At 42.6% G+C, this 21,187-nt stretch overlaps 1 protein-coding gene across 2 annotated transcripts in view; it reads left to right on the top strand.

Moving 5' to 3' along the window:
- ARIH1 (ariadne RBR E3 ubiquitin protein ligase 1) overlaps positions 1-19,146 on the top strand; it is a 112,456-nt gene extending 93,310 nt beyond the window's left edge. For both annotated transcript variants that reach the window (XM_051822317.3, XM_089310924.1), the window contains 5 exons: positions 2,141-2,271; positions 5,625-5,682; positions 12,182-12,442; positions 14,179-14,291; positions 15,869-19,146. In XM_051822317.3, the coding sequence (XP_051678277.1) occupies positions 2,141-2,271; positions 5,625-5,682; positions 12,182-12,442; positions 14,179-14,291; positions 15,869-15,953 (648 nt within the window). In that variant the 3' untranslated portion in view covers positions 15,954-19,146. The remainder of the gene's footprint in view (positions 1-2,140; positions 2,272-5,624; positions 5,683-12,181; positions 12,443-14,178; positions 14,292-15,868) is intronic.
- The last annotated feature ends 2,041 nt before the right edge of the window (positions 19,147-21,187 follow it).

The raw sequence follows: 21,187 nt of genomic DNA, 5'->3' as shown, positions 1-21,187 counted from the left end.
GCCAGGAGCCAGGTGCTTCTTCCTGGTCTCCCATGCGGGTGCAGGGCCCAAGCACCTGGGTCATCCTCCACTGCCTTCCTAGGCCACAGCATAGAGCTGGACTGGAAGAGGAGCAACTGGGACAGAATCTGGTGCCCCAACTGGGACTAGAACCCGGGGTGCCGGCGCTGCAGGCGGATGATTAGCCAAGTGAGCCGCAGCGCCGGCCCCTGACAAAACGGTTTTTTCAAATCTATCTCATGTTAAACTTCTAAAATATTATTTATTGAGAAATTTGTCTCAAATTTAAGGATAATATTTCTATCTCCTTGCTTTTTTAAGTGGACTGATGGTAGCTTCTTTTTATGGCTGTGAAGCACTTTCTTAACTTGAAATGCAAGTGTTGTTGAACCACCCATCTTCTGTTTGATGAAGTGGTAAGCATTTGCATTCCAGCTGTGTGCCCTGCCTGCTGGTCGCTCGATAGAAAATTGCATGAATGTCCACCCTATAGTCAGTCCAATCTTCTATCTGTGGTGAGTGACAAGTATATGTTTTTGTCTCCTAGAAAGTAATAGCAGTAAACAGTGAATCCTGTCACATGCAATAAATGCCTGGGTCCTTAAGGAATGCATAGTAGAAATCAGTATTACTATGCTATCTAAAATCATGAAAAGCATAATTCATGTCACTCAAGAAACCTTTACTAAACAAACACAATGCCATTAAGTACTTTTTTTTACTTAAGATAAAACTTCTACCCAAGCATTCTTTTTGTGAAATTGAAGATTTCCCTACCAGAAATGTTTATTGAAGTCCGGAGATCCTTTAATGTGCTCTGTAAAACTAGTATTTAGAATGGAGTAGGTATATTTTCACTACCTAGTTTGATTAAACAGGAGCCTTCTTGCAACATTTAGGAAAATCTCTGAATATCCTAAAGCTCTGCAGTGTTTCAGTCAAGGAATACAAGCTTGGCTAGATTATGCTTTGTTTGGAAGGCAGATTGCCAAGGAGAGATGGCACACAGCACTATCAGTTTACCTGGTAGTTAGGAGATGAAGCTGAAGTTTTTCTCCAGAGGTCTTGTTTTAGTTTATCATTATCAGCTTGTTAAGTAGATTTTTAGAGTATCAATGTTTTCCTAACATTTTGTTACTATTTGATTATCTAAAAAATGTAGAATGAAATATATTTTGTATGTGAAATATGCTTCTTTGGGAAGATGTAAAATTTCTTATGTAGGTGATTTAAATAATTTGACTTAGAATTCTTAACAAAAAGTTGCTGTATTAGCCTGTTGGAAATTACTGTACTTTATGGCAGTGCAGTCCATTTCACAAAGAATGCCAGACTGCGTAACCATAATAATCCAGATCCTCCCTTCCTTGGGGTGTTATAGACGTCAAACACAAGTATGACCCTGAATCCAAATTTACATCTTAGTCATAGTGTTAGCAATAGAAAATGAATAGTGTTAATTCTATCTAACATGATCTCTTTTAACATAGTAGTTATAGGGACCCAATGAAGAGGATTTAAAACATGAGTGTTCGTCAGAGAAATTAGGAAATTGAGTGGCCACACAGTGAATTTGCAAATCAAGTCCTGGTTTCCTGCCTTGCTGACTCCTGAGGCTATTTTGCTTGGGTTTGGATCCCAGCTCTACCATTTACTACTTGTGTGACCTTGGACTTATTTCTCCTTATTTTTCTGTCATAATTAATTCATCTTGACATGGGACTAGAAATAGTGGTAATTCAATGATTATAGTGATGCATATAAAATGCTGAGAACAGTATGTGGGTTATAGGAAGTTTTATTTTTTTCTAAACAACACTAGAGAGTATATTATATTAATATGACCAAAATGTTTTACCTAATACCAAAATTAATTGTGTGATTAAAAGTACTTAAAATATTATTTTCCCTCTATTCCACTTACCCAAAAAAAATCCTTGTACATCTTCAATGCCAATAATAATAACAGCTCATTTTTAATAGTATTTATTAAGTATTTGACAGTGTTCTAAGTACTTTATATGTATTAGCCACAATATATATGTTATCTAATAATTAGTTGGACTAGAACCGGCTTCTCAGTGCTAGTAATGCAACCTTAGTGTAGCGTTGACACCAACTTTACAGTTTCTCTTCATAGGAATGTCCCAAATGCCATGTCACAATTGAGAAGGATGGCGGTTGTAATCACATGGTCTGTCGTAACCAGAACTGTAAAGCAGAGTTTTGCTGGGTGTGTCTTGGCCCTTGGGAACCACATGGATCTGCCTGGTAGGTGGGGAAGTGGAAATGTATGTTCACATAGCATGTAATGGGTGCCGCATGTTACAGATGTCTGCCTCAGTGATCACCATCTACCTGGAGAGCTAAAAAAAAATAGATCTGGTCTGTGGTCCATGTTACAAGAGAGGATATGTAAGATATCCACAGAGAGGGATTAGTAAGGCCTATTTCTCAGGGGATATAAAAACGAGATGAGTTTTAAGGAAGCCCAAGAGTTCATTTGTTGAAGTTCATTTAGGGTTAAAGGACCAGCAGCATGGACAAAGGTGGGGTCATGACTCTTCAGAAAAGAGCCATGTTGTCTAATGCATCTCTAGGCCAAAGTTGAAGATGAAAAAGCTCTTGGCAGAACCCACAACATACAGGTGTGTTGTTTACTCTATACATCACTAGCAGAAAGTTTGAAGCTTTAAAAATTGGGAAGTTGTCCAACAAAGTCTCTCTTTTTAGCTTCTCTTTGAAACTTAGGAGCAAGCTTGTGTTTTTGTTTGGCAGTGATCATTTAAAACTAGGTAGCCACTATTCAGATGAGCCTTTACCTTCCAGCTGGATGCATAATGGCATTTGCATGGACAGCTGTTGCTGGGCATCAGTGGAGGAGAGGACTTTCTAGGACCTCCGCTAGTAACCACAGTACAGATTCCCTGAATCCTGTTTATAAAATGGGGTAATCTACACCCTCCCTCCTGCATGCTTGAGTTATCTCTAAGTTCCTTGTAATGCTTATTACAGTGCAGATGCTGATATGATTTGAATGCTATCTGAATAGTTGTTAGACTATATTGTTTAGGAAATGATGAGGAAAAAATGTCTGTCTATGTTCAGTATACATGTCATTTTTTCCCCCCAAATACTTTCAATCCCTGGTTGGTTGAATCTAGAGACATGAAACCTGCAGAAGTGGAGGACTGACTGTCACAGGGCTCAGATGTGGAGGGCTGACTCCATCACAGGGCACCAGAATTTTTCAATTAGTAGTAGTAGTATATACCTTTGTTACATGTATATTTATTGGTTTGAAGAAATGCAGATGAGACTGACAATACTTTGAGATTTCAGGAAATTCGGAGCCAGCACATGTTGTAATAGAAGTGAAAATATTTCTGAGCATTATATGTATAGATGTCCCACTTCACTCATTTATAGTGCCTGCCTGTACCCTCTTGGCATTTGAGTTTGTGAGCCCTGGTAAATTGTGGGGAATAGGAAAAGAGATAGAAAATAAACTGACATCTAGAATACTTTGGGTATTGTCACAAGTATGGTTATAACTCTGGATTTAGATGAGAAGGCTTTGTGTTATGTGCTTTACATAAATTACCTCATATTTCTGGTGCTTTATATTGAGTGGATTGGAGGGAAGAAATAGCAGGTTTTAGACAAGAGGGGGAAGACCTGAACTTGAGACAGTGGCAAGTCTTTTATTTTTATTGGAGCTTCCTTTAGTTCCATTGGAGGAATAGTAAAAGGAATTATTTCTCTGAAAGTAATTCTGGACTGAATAGGTAAGTGGATTTTTTTTTTTTTTTTAAAAATTGTCATTGTCAAACAAGGAAACACAGAAGGGAAGATACTTGGTGTATGGCCAGATAGATACTCTAAGTTTTAAGAATATAAATTAGAGGATTAGATTGTTTCAGAAACTTAAATCCATCAACTAAATCTATCCTATACTTTTATAAGAAAGCCTAGTGAATTAGGGGGAAGAGAATGGGGAATAAGAATTATTAAAGACTTGAATTTGTGTAATGACAGCTCCAACTCAGGTTTTAAAGGAGCTCTGCTGAAACCTGAAAAGGAAACAAAACCAGTGGTGGACACAGAAGAATAGAGAATGGCCTGGACTGGGTGGGTCACAAGTGCTGCCTGTGCCTAGCCCTCTCCCATGCTGACATTGCTGTTCTTTCCCACTGTGTCATTGAACGCCTCAGTCTCACTTGAGTAGCACTGTCAGTTATTGAAGTTACAAGTACAGATGAATCCTAAGTATTTGTTTTCCTAGCCTTCAAACTTGTAATAATATTGACAAAGTCTGGAATGAAATGAGGCTTTTACTTGGGTTAAAAAATATATCAAAGGGAGAAGTTGTAGAGATGTATCTGATTCAATGAAAAAGTGCTGATGGTTGACCAAGGGGAGTGATCTACGGGTAGGTTGAATAAGTATTACCAAGACAGAATTAAAGTGTTAGTGTAATAAAAATTAGTAATACGTCTTTGGACCCAGGTAAATTGTTATATCTAGGTTACTTTAAAACTTGAGGATAAGTTCTATAGGGCATTGTTGATTGTTGATTGTTTTTCTGAGTAATTACAGAAAATAATTACTGGAAAGACTGAAAGCAGGTGATGAAAAGTTTGATTGTAAGGCTTTGTGTGTCTGTGTCTCACTCTGCTATATTAAGTATATACTGCTTTTCTGGTTAGTTGTATTGATGACTTGCTTGAACCTAATAGAATAATCTTGTACTCATTTTGGAGTAATATCAAGAGTTATATTGAGTGTACATTTATTAAAATCTTGAAGAAGTTGACAAGATGGAACGGTGGCTCCAATTCAGCAGACATATTTATGAAGAATTCTTTTAGTCCTGAAAATGTCACTGTTAACGGTTCTGAGAAGTGTGTGAGTAGCGCCCTCCGTGGCTGAGGCATAGGCAGTTGGGCATGAGGTTGATTCCCAGCTCTGAGCCTGCAGTGTGCCGCTTATCCTCTCTAAGTGTGATTCTTCACTGGCTGGTGAGGATACAATGCGTATTCCATAAGGTGTTCGACAGAGTTAAATGTGATGTAGGTGTGTATAGTAAGCACTTAACACATGGCTCCCCTGTGACTCATAAATTATAATAGCGTGTAAAATACATAGCACAGTGTCTGTTACGTAATACACCATCAACTATTGGTTGTCCCATTGGTTTATAATAAAAGAGCAGATGACAAAGTGAGTAACTCTGAAAAAATGGGGAATATTTGGTTTAAATAACAAATGGCCCCTGAGATGATCTCTTTATTCAAAAATTGAGTCTAGCCTGCAGTCAGTAAATGGAAGTTCTAGAAGACTGTATGTTCTAATGATTATGGGTAAGCCCGATTTCAGTGGACTGAATATAGAGAGCCAGTCCACTATTGCAGATTAGGTGTGGATTAGTGTCAACAATATTTTCTTTCAGTTCCTTTCAGCCTGAAATCTATCATTATAACAGTAGAACTGTCAATATTTTAACAACTCAATCTGTTGTTAAAAAAAAAAAAAAGTCTAGCTCATCTCTAGGTTAAAATTCTGAAATTTGTAATATTTTCATTGAATGGTGGCTTTATGGAATCCTCTTAATTTACTTTAAGGTACAACTGTAATCGCTATAATGAGGATGACGCCAAGGCAGCCAGAGATGCACAGGAGGTAAGTGCAATTATTAGAGGAGAGCACTCGGGCAGGAATGCACGTTGTGTATCTGTTAGGGAATAACCAGCAGTTTTCAACTCTTAGAGCTTTCTAGAATGACACTGCAGTCCACACTTGGTATCTCTATGCGAAATGCTTATCAGAAGAATTCTTAGGGGCAGGTGTTGTAATGCAGCTGATTCAGAGTGCCAGTTCAAGTCCTGGCTTCTGCTTTTTTTTTTTTTTTTTTTTTTTCTTCAAGATTTATTTATTTTTTTAAGAGGCAGAGATAGAGAAAGAGGTGTGTTCCATTTGCTGCTTCACTTCCCAGATGGCCACAAATGGCCTGAGCTGGGCTGATTCAAAGCCAGGAGGCAAGAGCTTCTTTTGGGTCTCCCTCATGGGTGCAGGGGCCCAAGGACCTGGACTGTCCTCTACAGCTTTCTTGGGCCATAGCAGAGAGCTGGATTGCAAGTGGAGCAGCTGGGACTCTAACCAGTAGCTACATGGGATATTGGCATTGCAGGCAGCAGTTTTACCTGTTATGCCACAGCACCTGGCCCCCCGAATTCTTTTTACAGGAAAAAAAAAACCAGTCCCTACAAATACCAGTACTGATTTAAATTGTATTCATTACAGTATTACAAAATATATATAAACAGGAAATGAGCCATAAAGTCTTACTTTTTTTTTTTTTTTTTAAGATTTATTTATTTATTTGAAAGTCAGAGTTACACAGAGAGAGGAGAGGCAGAGAGAGAGGTCTTCCATCCAATGGTTCACTTCCCAGGTGGAGATGTGCCAATCCGGAGCCAGGAGCCAGGAGATTCTTTCGGGTCTCCCCCGTGGGTGCAGGGTCCCAAGGGCTTGAGCCATCTTCTACTGCTTTCCCAGGCCAAACTAGATCAGAAGTGGAGCAGCTGGGTCTCGAACCAGCGCCCATTTGGGATGCCGTTGCTTCAGGCCAGGGCATTAACCCGCTGCACCACAGCGCCGGCCCCAAACTCTTTAAAAAAAAAAAAAAAAGATTTATTTGAGGCCAGTGCCGCGGTTCAATAGGCTAATCCTCCGCCTGCGGTGCCGGCACACCGGGTTCTAGTCCCGGTCGGGGCGCCGGATTTTTTTCCCGGTTGCCCCTCTTCCAGGCCAGCTCTCTGCTATGGCCCGGGAAGGCAGTGGAGGATGGCCCAACTGCTTGGGAGACCAGGAGAAGCACCTGACTCCTGCCTTCTGATCAGTGCAATGCACCGTCCATAGCCCACCGGCCGCAGCGGCCATTGGAGGGTGAACCAATGGCAAAAGGAAGACCTTTCTCTCTGTCTCTCTCTCACTGTCCACTGTGCCTGTCAAAAAAAAAATTTATTTGAAAGTCAGAGTTACACAGAGAAGGAGAGGCAGAGAGAGAGGTCTTCCATTTGCTGGTTCACTCCCCTATTGGCCATAATGGCCAGACCTGCACCAGTCTGGAGCCAGGAGCTTCCTCTGGGTGTCCCACGCAGGTGCAGGGGCCCAAGTACTTAGGGCATCCTCCACTGCTTTCCCAGGCCATACCAGAGAACTGGATGGGAAGTGGAGCAGCTGGGACTCGAACTGTTGGCGGCCATTTGGGGAGTAAACCAGTGGATGGAAGATCCCTCTGTTTCTCTGTCTTTCTAACTCTGCCTTTCAAATAAATAATAAATCAATAAATAAAAATTGTGTGGTTGCTGAGACCAAGTCATTTGTTAATGCTACTCTAATCCCGTACAATGACTAGTGCTTAGATTCCAAATTAAAGCCATCATCCCTTTCAGTGACAGTTTTACTTTTATGGCTTCTTGTCTCTTTTTTTTTTTTCCCCTTCAGCTAAGACAGCAGAAGAGATGATTTATTATACGTGTGTTACACTTGGCCACAACTGAAAACAGAATTTGTCCAAAATGTCAGACCCAGGGCAGAGGGTCATCTGGCATTCTTTCAGAGTCAGGGGTTCATAGGTGGTTTGTTTATTTGAAAGAATTACAGAGAGTGAGAGGCACAGATCTTCCATTACTGGTTCACTTCCCAGATAGCTACAATAACCAGGGGTAGGCTAGCCCAATCCCAGGAGCCTGGAACTCCATCCGGGTCTTCCATGTGGGTGCACTGCTTTCCCAGGCACGGTAGTAGGGAACTAGATCAGAAGTAGAGCAGCTTATTAACTCACTGTGCCACAGTGCTAGTCCCAGGCTTGATTATTTTGCACAGCTTCCAAGTCAGTTTCTAATACTCAGATTCTTAATGAGCAAGTTTTTTAGTTTTGTACTTGGCGTCTGTTGGAGTAACTAGAATTTTCTGATACTGTGGCAGCACCGGGAAAGGTTCGTGGTGCTGTCTGTATTTGCTTGTGTGCTTGGTGAGAGCCATGCCTCCTGTCGTAGAACACACCACTGCATACCTGCCGACCTCTGCTTTCCCCACTTGCCCCATTGCTGAGTGCAGCTGGCCTGCTGTTCACTGGGAGCTTTAGTCTTGAGAGGTACTTTGAGTACCTTGGGCAGACGTGCCCGTCTTGTGTAAAGGAATTGACTTAACAAACCACAGTGCTGATGGGGTTGTATCTGCTTAGGTTAGACTAGGGAGGCAGCATGCTTTTTCTGAGAAGGACCATGTAATGTTTTCAGCTTTGCAGACTGAATGGTCTTTGTTGTGCCGAAACTCTGCCTCTGTCCCTGTGAGGCTGAGTCAGATATAGACTTCATAATGGGGAGGTGTGACAGTGATCCAAATAAACTTTACTTGCAAAAATAGGCAGCTACTGGATTTGGCTGGTAGTGGTTTGCCTACCCCTGTTCTAAGCAGTCAATTTTGGGAATTGGTGCCACTGGTGAGAAGGGTTCGGACTCACTGATTTCATTTCTCATTCCAGTCTGTGGTATTTGATTTAGAAAATTTGTCTTACATGCAGTAGTGGTTTGAGTTTTCTTTTTTCATGTAGAGTTTAGTGAGCATGTGTTTGTGAATTGTTGGTCAAAATAAACCAAGTCTTCCCAGCTTCACATATTGCAATATGGTGGTTTTCCATTCTTGGGAGTTTGACAGTCTTGTGAATATTACTGCTGGCCCTTGTGATTGTATTTAACAAGTACTTCTTGATCATTTGCTGCATATCAGATAACTGGAGAATCCAAGATTAGTGGTTTTTTTTTTTTTTTTTTTTTTTTTAAGATTTATTTATTTATTTCAAAGGCAGAGTTAACACAGAGGCAGAGAGAGAAAGAGAAGTCTTCCATCTGTTGGTTCACTCCCCAAATGGCTGCTACTGCTGGAGCTTCACTGATCTGAAGCCAGGAGCTTTTTCCAGGTCTCCCATGCAGGTGCAGGGCCCAAGAACTTCGGCCATCTTCTATTGCTTTCCCATGCCATGCAGAGAGTTGGATCGGAAGTGGAGCAGCCATTTGGGGTGCTGGCACTTAAGACATTGGCTTTACCGGCTACACCACAGCACTGGCCCCATCCAAAATGACTTTTTTTTTTTTTTTAAGAGTTATTTATTTATTTGAAAGAGTTACACAGAGAGAGGAGAGGCAGAGGCACAGAGAGAGATCTTCCATCTGCTGGTTCACTCCCCAAATGGCTGCAACAGCCGGAGCTGTGCCGATCCGAAGCCAGGAGCCAGGAGCTTCTTCCTGTTCTCCCACGTGGGTGCAGGGGCCCAGGGGCTTTGGCCATCTTCCACTGCTTTCCTAGTCCACAGCAGAAAGCTGGATCAGAAATGGAGCAGCCAGGACTCAAATGGGCACCGATATGGGATGCCAGCACTTCAGGTGGCGGCTTTACCCACTACACCACAGCACCGGCCCCCAAGATTAGCTTCTTCTTCTTTTTTTTTTTTTTTTATTAAAGATTTATTTATTTGAAAGTCAGAGTTACACACAGAGAGAAGGAGAAGCAGAGAGAGATCTTCCATCTACTGTTTCACTCCCCCTTGGCTGCAACGGCCAGAACTTCACCAGTCCATAGTCAGGAGCCAGGAGCTTCATCCGGCTCTTCCCACGTGGGTGAGGATCCCAAGGACTTGGGCCATCTTCTGCTTTCCCAGGCCTTAGCAGAGAGCTGGGTTGGAAGTGGAGCAGCCGGGACTTGAACCAGCTACACCACAGTGCCGGCCCCAAGATTAGCTTCTTAAAAGTTCATCCCCCATAGAGATTTATATAATGGGAGAGTTTTTAATGTGTGTTGCTTTTATATTATAATAATACAGAATAAATCTAGACCAGCTATAATAGTATTTGTTTGTAGGTACCTTGTATATCTCATAATGCCTGGCTTTTCATGTAAATGGAATAAAATTACTCCTTTTTAAAATAGAGGGATTTCTTTTTAAAAGTTTCTATTTTCATTTAATTTGAAAAGCAATGATATAAAGATCTTCCATCTGCTGATTTATTCCCAAAATTCCAGCAGCAGCCATGACTGGGATTGATGTTTTCAACTTTGCAGACTGAATAGTCTTTGTTGTGCTGAAACTCTGCCTCTGTCCCTGTGATGCTGAGTCAGCTATAGACTTCATAATGGATAGGTGTGACAGTGATCCAAATAAAACATGAGCATGAAGAGTTAAGCTGATGCCTACTGTGTGGGCATCCCACATGGGCGCTGGTTTGAATGCTGGCTGCTCCACTTCGGAAACAGCTCCCTGCTGATATGTCTAGGAAAACGAAGATGGCCCAATTGATTGGGCCCCTGCACCCATGTTGAAGCTCCTGTCTGCTGACTTCAGCCTGCCCCAGCCCTGGCTATTAGAGCCTTTTGGGGTGTGAACCAACACACTGAAGATGTCTCTATTTCTCTCTCTCTTTCTCTCTCTGTCTCTCTCTCTCTCTCTCTAACTCTCTAATTCTGCCTTTCAAATAAATCTCTCTCTTTTTAAATCTACCTCAATTTGGGTCTCCCATGTGGTTTGCAAGGGCTCAAACACTTGAACCATTATCTGCTGCCTCTCAAGGTATGCACTGGCAGGAAGTTGGATCAGCAGCAGAGGAGTCAGGACTAGAATTAAACACTCTTGTGTGGGGTGCGGCATCCCAAGCAGTGATTAAACAGTTGTGCCCAATACCTTTCCCATTACTCATATGAACATGTGCATAAATATTAAAGCAGTGCTTTGTTAGTATCATCTACCCAGCATTCAAATGTCCCTAATAATTCCATAAGTGTTTTTGTAAATCACTGTTCAAATCAGGACCCACACAGGTCCACAAAGTGGGTTTGATTGCCGTCTTGTGAGTCTCTTCTACTCCCTTCTCTCCCCTCACTTCCCCTGCTGCCATTTGTAAAGGTAACTGTGTCATTTTGTCCTGTAGAATTCCCCACCTTAAGGATTTTTGACGATTGCAACTCCTTGGTGGCTAATTCCAGAAACCTAATCAGTCATACAGCACTTAACCGCTTACTGTATATTTGCTATTGAATATTAGCTGTTACACGATTTTTTGTGGCCTCTGTTCTACTTAAAAATATTTTTGCTTCTTGCCTGTTCTAGATTTATTGCACACTGTAAAACAATGCTATGCTATCCAGCAGAACTTTCTTGTGATGATGGAAATTTTCTTTATCACCATTGTTCTATTTGGTAATTACTAAAATTCAATAGCCACATGTGGTTCATGGCTGCTGTGTTGGGAAGTGCAGTTACAGGATGTTCAAGGCAGTGTTGAACAGCAAAGGTAGCAGTAGTTGTCTGCTCATTAAATAAGTATATTCTTATCAGTAACTGTCTTTTATCACTACTATTTTTAACTGATAGATCATAATTGTATACACATTTAGTGCAAGCTGGTGTTTTGATGTATACATATAATGTAGAATGAGGAAAGCAAACTTACTAGCTTATCCATTCCCTCTCATTGTTTTATAGTGAGACATTTTAAATGTACTCCTTTAGTTTTAGTGAAGTATGTAATATGTTGTTGATTATAGTCACCCTGCTGTGCAGTAGATCTCAATTTATTCCTTTCATCTTTATACTTTGATGAACACCCTCCCCAGCCTCCAGTAGCCATCACTCTAATCTCTACTTGTATGAGGTCTGCTTTTTTAGATTCCCCATAAGTCAGAGTATAGAGTATTTGTGCTGACTTAACACAGTGTCCTGCAGGGTCATTCCTGTTGTTACCTATGTATGACAAGATTGCCTTGTTAAGTCCTGCCGATATTCCACTGTGTATATACCATTTGATCATCCCTTAATGGCCATCCAGGATGCCTTATCCTGGCTCTTGTAATCATGCTCTGTCAGCATGGGAATGTAGATGTTTTGTTTCAGTTCTTTTACTGATTACTGAGTCACTTTGTAGTTGTAGTTTTTTTGAGGAACCTCTGACCTGCTTTTTTAATGGCTATGTTACCTTACATTCCTACCAGCAGTGTACAGGCATTCCCTTTTGTTTGCAAACTCACCCACACTTGTTTTCTTAACATCTGTCATTTAGTTTGTTAGAAGGTTTTGTGTATGAAACATTGTGATGACTTGACCTTTCTCTTTCTAATGGGATAGCGCTCAAGGGCAGCCCTGCAAAGGTATCTCTTCTACTGTAATCGCTACATGAACCACATGCAGAGTCTACGCTTTGAGCACAAACTGTATGCTCAGGTGAAGCAGAAGATGGAGGAGATGCAGCAGCACAACATGTCCTGGATCGAGGTGCAGTTCCTGAAGAAAGCGGTGGATGTCCTCTGCCAGTGCCGTGCCACACTCATGTACACTTACGTCTTCGCCTTCTACCTCAAAAAGAATAACCAGTCCATTATCTTTGAGGTAAGGAACTTGCTGGGTGGGGAAAGCCCACCTTGTGTTACAGCACTGTTGGATCTTTGGTAGAGAAGATGTAGGTTCCTCTACACGTACAACGCAGGTAAATATGGTGCTCGTAGCATTCTGAGAAGTTTCCGTTTATTCTCCTGAGCTAGTGGTTAAATGTGCATGTTCTAGAGTCAGTCCAAAATAGGAATCTTTTTAGCTCAGTTTACTTGAAAAGATGTTTCACCTCTTTATTTCTCTTTCTAAAAATGGAGGCACTACTTTTCTAGCATGTTGGGGCTTGGAGTATGACAGTCCAGGTAATTCGCTTATACAGTACCTGGTGCAACATGTCCTGGGTCAAAACGCAGTTCCTGACTAACAGCCTGTATTCCAGGTGGGCGTTCATTGTGACTGTTCAGAAACCCACATCCCATATCAGAATATCTGGCTGGGTTCAGTTTGCAGCTCCTCCTCCTGCAGACCTTAGGAGGCAGTGTAATGGCTCATGTCTTTGAGTTGCTGCCACTCACATGGAAGACCTGGATTGAGGTCCTGGCTCTGGACTTTGTTTCCTGCCCAGTCGCAGCCACTGTGCACAATTTGGAGTGAACTCCTGGGAGGTTAATATAGTGGTTACCTTCAGATAAACAATGACTAAAAATGGCTTTCAGCGGTAAAGGTTTTTGAATGAAGATGCTTGTATGAAATTGACCCGTGAGACACCAATGTCCAAAGATGACTTATGAGGAAGGCTGGCAGGTGGGGTTAAATGAATGCTGCGTAGCATCTGTCATAGTAGTAAAGGATCACAGGAAGTGAAATTTATTTATTTATTTAAATTTATTTGACAGGTAGAGTTATAGACAGAAAGGTCCTCCTTCCGTTGGTTCACTCCTCAAATGGCCACTTCAGCTGGCGCTGTGACCATCCGAAGCCAGGAGCCAGGTGCTTCTTCCTGGTCTCCCATGTGGGTGCAGGGCCCAAGCACTTGGGCCATCCTCCACTGCCTTCCCGGGCCACAGCAGAGAGCTGGCCTGGAAGAGGGGCAGCCGGGACTAGAACCAGCACCCATATGGGATGCTGGCGCCACAGGTGGAGGATTACCAAGTGGGCAATGGCATTGACCCCAGGAAGTGAATTTCAGTCCCACATGCAGTGTTCTCCAGAGAAGCAGATACAACCAGATGTTCTTAAAAATATGTTTATGTTACTTCCTCAGGTTTTCCTTTGGTTTATCAAAGAGCAGCTCTCAGAACTAGAAGATTCCAGAAGACTTTTAAAAAAATTCTTTTAAATTAATTTGAGAGAGAGCATGTCATCTGCTGGTTCAGACCCCAGATGTCCATACCATGCGAGGCCGGGCCAGGGCAGAACCACGGAGCAGAGACCCATCACTTGAGCCATCACCACCGCCTCCCAGGATCTGCATTAGTAGGAAATTAGTATCAGGAGCAGAGCTGGGATTTGAACCCAGGCCCTCTGATTTGAGATCTAGCATGTTAACTGCTAGATTAAATACCGTTCTCAGAATGTCCTTAATACTCTTCCAGAGATGGTGGGTGAAATCTTCAGCTTTTTAAAAATTGTGTTAGAAAAGAGACAACAAGTTGTCTAGATGATGAAAAGCCATAGAAGAGCTTTATAAATACAGTTAAGATATTTATTAGAATCACACAGTTACTATTGAGTGTGTCTGAATGCTCTGTTACCTTCATTTTACCAGCACTTTTATGGTGTAATTCTTTTTGCAGAATAACCAAGCAGATCTAGAGAATGCCACAGAGGTGCTCTCGGGCTACCTCGAACGAGATATTTCCCAAGATTCTCTGCAGGATATAAAACAGAAAGTACAAGATAAGTACAGGTGAGACTTCCTGCCTAGCTGTGGAGCGGAACCTGCGTTGGGTGTGTGCCGGTATGCTTCCGTGGCGAGGTCCGTGATAGTGGCACTGGGCTGAGCCTGTCCAGCAGCTCAGCTGATGCCCTGTTTCTCACAGGTGAATGAATGCAGGCAGTAGTGCTCGTGTAGCATGGAGAAGGAATTCAGTCCTTTTCTACCCTGTGAGGCAGAAGGACGTGAGGACCATGGGTGAGAACAGGATATTGATCTTCCTTTAGAATCCTTTGGATCATGACTGTTGACAAATGAGCTGCTGCTTACATATCTCTCGAGGTGTTTTTTGTTTTTTGTTTTTTTTGTGTGTCATAGTGATCTATGACGTTTAAAAGTATACTGCCTCTTAAGCTAAAGATGCAGAATGTTTGATTTCCCAACATGAGGTTGCTTTCCTAAAGTTTTTTCCTGAAAATTCTGTGTGCTTTTTTTTTTTTTTTTTTTTTTTTTTAAAGATTTATTTATTTGAATGATAGAGTTACAGGGAGGCAGGGGCAGGGAGAGACAGGTCTTACATCTGCTGGTTCACTCCCCAAATGGCCACAATGGCAGAAGCTGAGCCAATCTGAAGCTAGGATCCATGGAGCTTCCTTCGGGTCTCCCGTGCGGGTGCAGGGACCCAAGCACCTGGACCATCCTCCACTGCTTTCCCAGGCCATTAGCAGAGAGCTGGATCAGAAGTGGAGCAGCCAGGACTTGAGCCGGTGCCCATATGGGATGCTGGCACTGTAGGCGGTGGTCCCACCTGCTACTCCATAGCTCTGGCCCCTGTTATCTTTTTAATAGTAGTAGGAATGATTGAGAATTTGGAATACTTGAGAGATTTGAGTGCATAGATTATGAAGTCACTCATTTCTGGAGCTGTTTACTTGTCTGTGGCACTATGGGTCTGGATTGTGGTTTCTAAGGGCCGTTGTTGCCTTGTAACAATTTATGATTCTAAAATGAATTCCCAGCCCTGGGCATCATGGCTTTCAAGAAGTATTCTATTCTTCTTTTTTCTTTTCTTTTTTTTTTTAAAGATTTATTTTATTTATTTGAAAGAGTTACAGAGAGAGAGGTTGAGGCAAAAGAGAGAGAAATCTTCCATCTGCTCATTCACTCTCCAAATGGTTACAACGGCCAGAGCTGAGCTGATCAAAAGCCTGGAGCCAGAAGCTTCTTCTGGGTCTCCCACATGGGTGCAGGGGCCCAAGGAATTGGGCCATCCTCCATTGCTTTCCCAGGTGCATTAGCAGGGAGCTGGATCAGAAGTGGAGCAGCTGGGACTCAAACCAGCGCCTGTATGGGATGCCAGTGCTGCAGGTTGGGGCTTTAACCCGCTACACCACAGCGCCAGCCCCAAATAATACTGTCTTAATATTGAGATCAGTTTGATGTGTCTGTATATCTACACCTGAAAGTGTGCCTGTTAAACATGGATGCTGGGTTCCAAGTCTGGATAAACTATGTAGCAGTGCCTTAAAAATAAAAAGGTGTGGGGGATGCCATATTATCTTTATCTCTCTCATAGGAAGCTGACGAGATTTTTTTCTCTTTGGTTCTAGATACTGCGAGAGTCGTCGGAGGGTTTTGCTACAGCATGTGCATGAAGGCTATGAGAAAGATCTGTGGGAGTACATTGAGGACTGAGAGTGGCCCCGCATAAAATGAACTCTGAAATCTTTACCATCTAGAGTGCTCATGCAATTAAAACAAACAAAACAAACACAAACAAGGAGGCACTAAGCCTATTCTGACACGACTGGTCTATAGTACCAGAATTCTGTTTTGTTAACGGAAAGTTTAAGTAAATTATATTGTAATAAAAAAGGTAGATAAACCATTGTACAACAGTATTCTAGGCCGCCAACAAAAGTGTGACACACACTAAAAGCCCTCCAACTTTAACTTGTAACGTAGCTTCATTCTCAAAGCTGACTCCTTGTTTCTTTTTCTTTTCCCTGAGTGTAGTACAGTTAAACTTTCCAACAGCTCCTTGACACTGCTTTTCATGTCCAAACCAGACATTTTGTTGTACTTTGGTAAAGGCCCTCTTCCCTTTCCTACCCACACACACAATACGCCCACACACACAGACTGACTCTCTTACTCAAAGTCATGAGTGAACGATTACTCCTTGTGAAGAAAATTCTTGGGACAAGGAAGGGGGTAGGCAGCAAGAGGATTAAACAAACAAAAACAAAATACTTTGTATATGACTTTTAAAAACAAGAGGACAACACAGTATTTTTCAAAATTGTATATAGCGCATATGCATGGACAAAGCAAGCGTGGCACGTGTTTGCATAATGTTCAATTACAAAAATATTTATTCTTTAAAAATCTTCAAGATTATGTCTATTTGCTGTGCATTTTCTTTCAGTTTGTTTATCTTTCCAGGGTTGGGTTGGGATGAAAGGAGACCTCTGGAGACCCAGGGAAAGCTCTGGGCACTTCCTTTCCTGGCTGCTTTGCCCTTCCTGATGCTGGTGTGTCTTGTGGCCCTCGGCTTCACGCCTTGAAGTCCCAGCTCTTGATCACAGGGACAGGGAGGCTGTGCCCAGACTCTGCCACGGCCCAAAAGGGTTGCTGTGGGGATTCGTTGCTGCAGTTCCTAAGTGATCCTGTCCCCAGCCGGACCCCCCGGGGCCACATCCTGCACACTGCTTCAGGCTTCCCAAGCGCCCTTTCACATCCTGAGGAAGCATTTCAGAGTTTGTTTTCCTTTTTGCTTTTCCCTTTGTTGCTACTTCGAGCCTTTTAAAATTTCAGTTGTGGCTCTTATCTCACCCCTTCTCCTACTTAGGGCATCAAGCAGAATGTTTTTGCTTTAAGTATAATAAATAGCCATTCACTTAGTCTCAGATTGTGAATTTAAAAATGGCAGATTCTGAGATTGCTTGTGTGTGTTGCTGTGGGTTCTGTTTGTTTGAAGGCAGACACCACTAGAACGTGATATATTCCCATCTAGTGCATTTAAATAGAAATCACGGAGTTTACTTCTTTTCTATTGTCAGCATATAGGAGAATTAATAATGCATTTTAGCTGTGATGTCCATTTTTATGAAATTTCTACTTCAGAGCTATGTTAAAAGTAAAGGATGGTGGTGGTTTTATTAACTATACGCCTGTTTGGGCCATTCTGGCTGTAATATTTTTCAACAGGTCAGCATCCCTGCGTCTGTCAGTTTTCTACAGGAATGCAGAGTGAACTAGGCAACCAGATGAGAGGTCTGCAGAAGCCTCTCTGTCTTCCTTTAGCTGCCTCGTGCTGGGGGGTGTTTCCCACTTGGAGGCAGCTCTGTCTGCTCTTGGCACTGTCCATCTTATTACTCCATTGGGAAGTAGCTTCACTTTCCTCTGGCCTTTTGCCTAAGTTAGGCTTTGCTGAGTCAACCCTACTTTTCCTTTTAGAAAAGGTTGTTAAATGAGATGTACTTGCAACTGTTCTTTTCCCATCAACAATCAGTGAATGTTTGCTGAGTGTATTATGCTGCTTCCTTAAACCACTTGTTGCCTGAGGGCCTGCTCCCTGGGCGTTTCCTCCTCTCCTCCCCGGCCACCTCGGGTGCACATCTGAATTCAGTGTCTGCTTCTTCCACGTTCTGTAGTCTCCCTTCCCTGCATCCTGCCCTTGCCTCCCATATCATCCATTTGACTTTATTTTACTCTGAATGACTGCATCAATCTTAAGTCATTTTCAAAAGTAAGGAGGTTTTTGTTTTTGTGTGTGTTTTTTTTTTTTTTTTTTTTTTTTTTTTTTTTTTAAGAAAACTTGAGTAAGTTCCTTTCCCTGGTGACTTTGAAAAGCAGCCAGTGTTGCTATATAGATATATATTTGTCTCCCTCAGAATGCTTTGTGTATGTGTGGTTTTTAAAAGTCTCACGGTTAACTTTGCAGTATCCAGGTTTGAGTGTCATAAACCCTGTTGACACGCCCCCTCGCAACAAATATCCAAAGACAGTGTGTGTGCTTCTTACCGTCAGCCCCGCCCACAGGGGACTGCCTTGGTGGGTGTGTCTCCACGTTTACATGGATTGAGGTGAACTGGCCTTTTCTGCTTCCAGGCTTCGAGCAGCTGTCTCCTTGGTGGACAGAATTCCCCAAGTTGGTTGCTCTTGTTGTCAGCAGCTTCAGTACCCCATCTGAGACAGGCAGGTGGGACAGCGGGATGCTTCCCCATTGCACCTGCTGCGTCTTTCCGTCAGAGGGCGCTCCCGCACAGTAAGCGCCAGAGTCTCCCTGGCGTCTCAAGGTTAGTTCCGTTGTCTTTGGAAAAGTGCATGCTTCATTTGAACACTTAATTGAGCAGCGAATGCACCTACCGTGATTAAAATTTTGATCCAAAGCTCAGGACACAAACAGGATGGAACAGCTTATGTTATCATCCAACTCTAAATTCTGTGTAATTTGCTGAGACCAGGATTGTGTGTGTTTTATGTGTGTGTAAATGAACACCTTAGATGTACACGTGTATACACATAGGCAAGAGACCCAAGACTGACTTGTATTGAAACATGGAATTGGCTGTGTGATATGTGGTTCAGCATGATTAGGGACTGAAATTTAGTTGGAGAGAGAAAAGAAAGTAATGTAACAAGTACTTACAGCTACAAATCCCGGTATTATAGAGCACTTGGGGGATGGGATGGGGTGGGTTGGTGAGACAATCAGATTGGTAAATTGATGAAATGCTCCTAACCCTGTAATTTTGTGCATAGAGCACCCTGTGCTGTGGAAATAACTGTTCTTAGATTTTCATTGTAACTGGACTGTTCAGGTTGCCCAGAGGGAAAGAACATTCCTAATTCTAATAAAATAAACTTTTATTTTGTTATTCCATTAGTTATTTACGTTCATTTTTGTAAAGAAGAAGGATGCACGGAGGCTAGCAGCCACCTGCATTATGTGCCTTAGTCCCCGTTCGTGTGTGCTAGCGAGTGTCGAGATGGGAGTCAGTGTCTCTGCAGGCAGCTGTGAGTGAGACCATCCCTCCCCAGCACTTGACTTGGTTAACAAGCCCTTCAGAGCCTCTTTGGGGGAGAGTTCCATTTCTGTATCTTGAACATGGAATTTGGATCACTGTTTGCATTATAATAGTGACGTGCACTAAATACTGAGTAGATATTTGAATAGCAAGGTGGTTTTTTTTTTTTTTAATATTTTGAGTCACTCTGAGTTAATCTCAAAACCTGCTTTAGAGCACTTGCGTTTAGCTCAGTTGGAAGCTGATACTCCTGTTGGAACACAAGAACAGGTATCTTAAAGCAGCTCCCCAAGTTGGAGATACCTGTGCTGACACTAGCCAGCTCTGATTTAAAGAAGGAGTTAATTTGGTCTGTCTTGGACCTGTACTTATGAGAGTTCATTTAAAGTTCTTTTTCAAAGCACTTTGATGTGTTACCATCTAAAGCAGGTGCAATAGGAATTGCTGTGTTCTACAGAGGACAGAAGCAAGGTTTGAAGCCGTTAAGTGCTGCACCTCAGAGCCCACAGCTGCTTCTCTGGAACTCAGTCAACATCGCACTACCTCTGCATCATGCTTTCTTCTTCCTCTGGTGTCAGAACGACCTAGCTTTCAGGACCAGGAAGGGCTGTTCATGCCTAGTTCTGTACTTTGAGACCACATCCGGGGTTTCCTGAAGGCCTGGCACTGCTGCGGTGAGGGCAGTGCTCTGGGCAGTTCCTGTCTCTGACGTTTAATTGTTACTCAGAGTTGGCCCCCTGTGTGGCACGGGGTCCCGCTGGTGGGTAGATCCAGCCATGGGTAGAGGAGTGGCCCTTGCTGTTGTAGATGAGGGAGTCAGACTCGCGTGAAGACCTGACCTGTACAAGCAATACTTGAGAGTAAATGGCTCAGCATGGTTGGGTCTGGTAAAAGCGCCCAGGGACACTGCAGTTGGTCCTGGCCAGTCTCCCGGGGCTTCTTCAAGAGTTTGCTGTGTAAATGATAACTGAAGACGTACAGCGTCTGTGCACGGAGCTGGCTGACCGTGGGCACTGTAAGGACGTAATAAACACAGAAGTGGGGGAAGCCTGCGGTTCTTTAAGAAACAGGCATATGTGGGCCCCTCAGATTTTTTTTCCTTTTTTTTTTTAAGGAATGAAGTTGGGATTTATCTTGTTTTAAGAGATTTGCTGCTAATTACCCAAGTTGAAACAGCTAACTCAGAAATGCTGTAAGGATAAACAAATTGAGACAACTTTGGGGCTCTCATTTGTGTGTGTGTGTGTGTGTGTGTGTGTGAATTTCAGTTATAAGGCAACTTTAAAAAAAAAAAGATTGTATTTATTTATTTGAGAGGTAGAGTTACAGACAGTGAGAGGGAGAGACAAAGAGAAAGGTCTTCCTTCCATTGGTTCACTCCCCAAATGGCCGCAATGGCTGGAGCTGCGCCGATCTGGAGCCAGGAGCTTCTTCCTGGTCTCCCATGCGGGGCAGGGGCCCAAGCTCTTGAGCCATCTTCTACTGCTTTCCCAGGCCACAGCAGAGAGCTGGATTGGCAGAGGAGCAGCCGGGAGTAGAACTGGTGCCCATGTGGTATGCCGGTGTTGCAGGTGGAGGATTAACTCACTGCGCCACTGCACCGGCCCCAAGGCAACTGTTTATTTCTCTCGTTAGTAGCATTTAGGATGGGAAAAATTAGAGTTCTTGGGAAAAGCAGCTTTTAGACTCTGATTCACTTACTGAGACCATTCTCAGGACAGTTTTAATTAGTTTTTAAATCATTTAAATCATTGACATGGTGATTTGTGGCAGATCTAACACTGCCAACAGCGCAGCCTTAGTATTTTAGTAATCCAAGAGTCTCAAACTCTGTAATGACCAGGTACATATTTTAGGAATAGACTACCCTGTGCTAGGTGACCTGTGAGGAGCCCA

This window comes from Oryctolagus cuniculus, chromosome 12, assembly GCF_051225735.1.
Source record: "Oryctolagus cuniculus isolate XC-2025 breed Fujian yellow rabbit chromosome 12, ASM5122573v1, whole genome shotgun sequence".
Taxonomy (NCBI): domain Eukaryota; kingdom Metazoa; phylum Chordata; class Mammalia; order Lagomorpha; family Leporidae; genus Oryctolagus; species Oryctolagus cuniculus.
The sequence above is the reverse complement of the archived record's forward strand: the minus strand, read 5'-3'. Positions and strand labels throughout refer to the sequence as shown.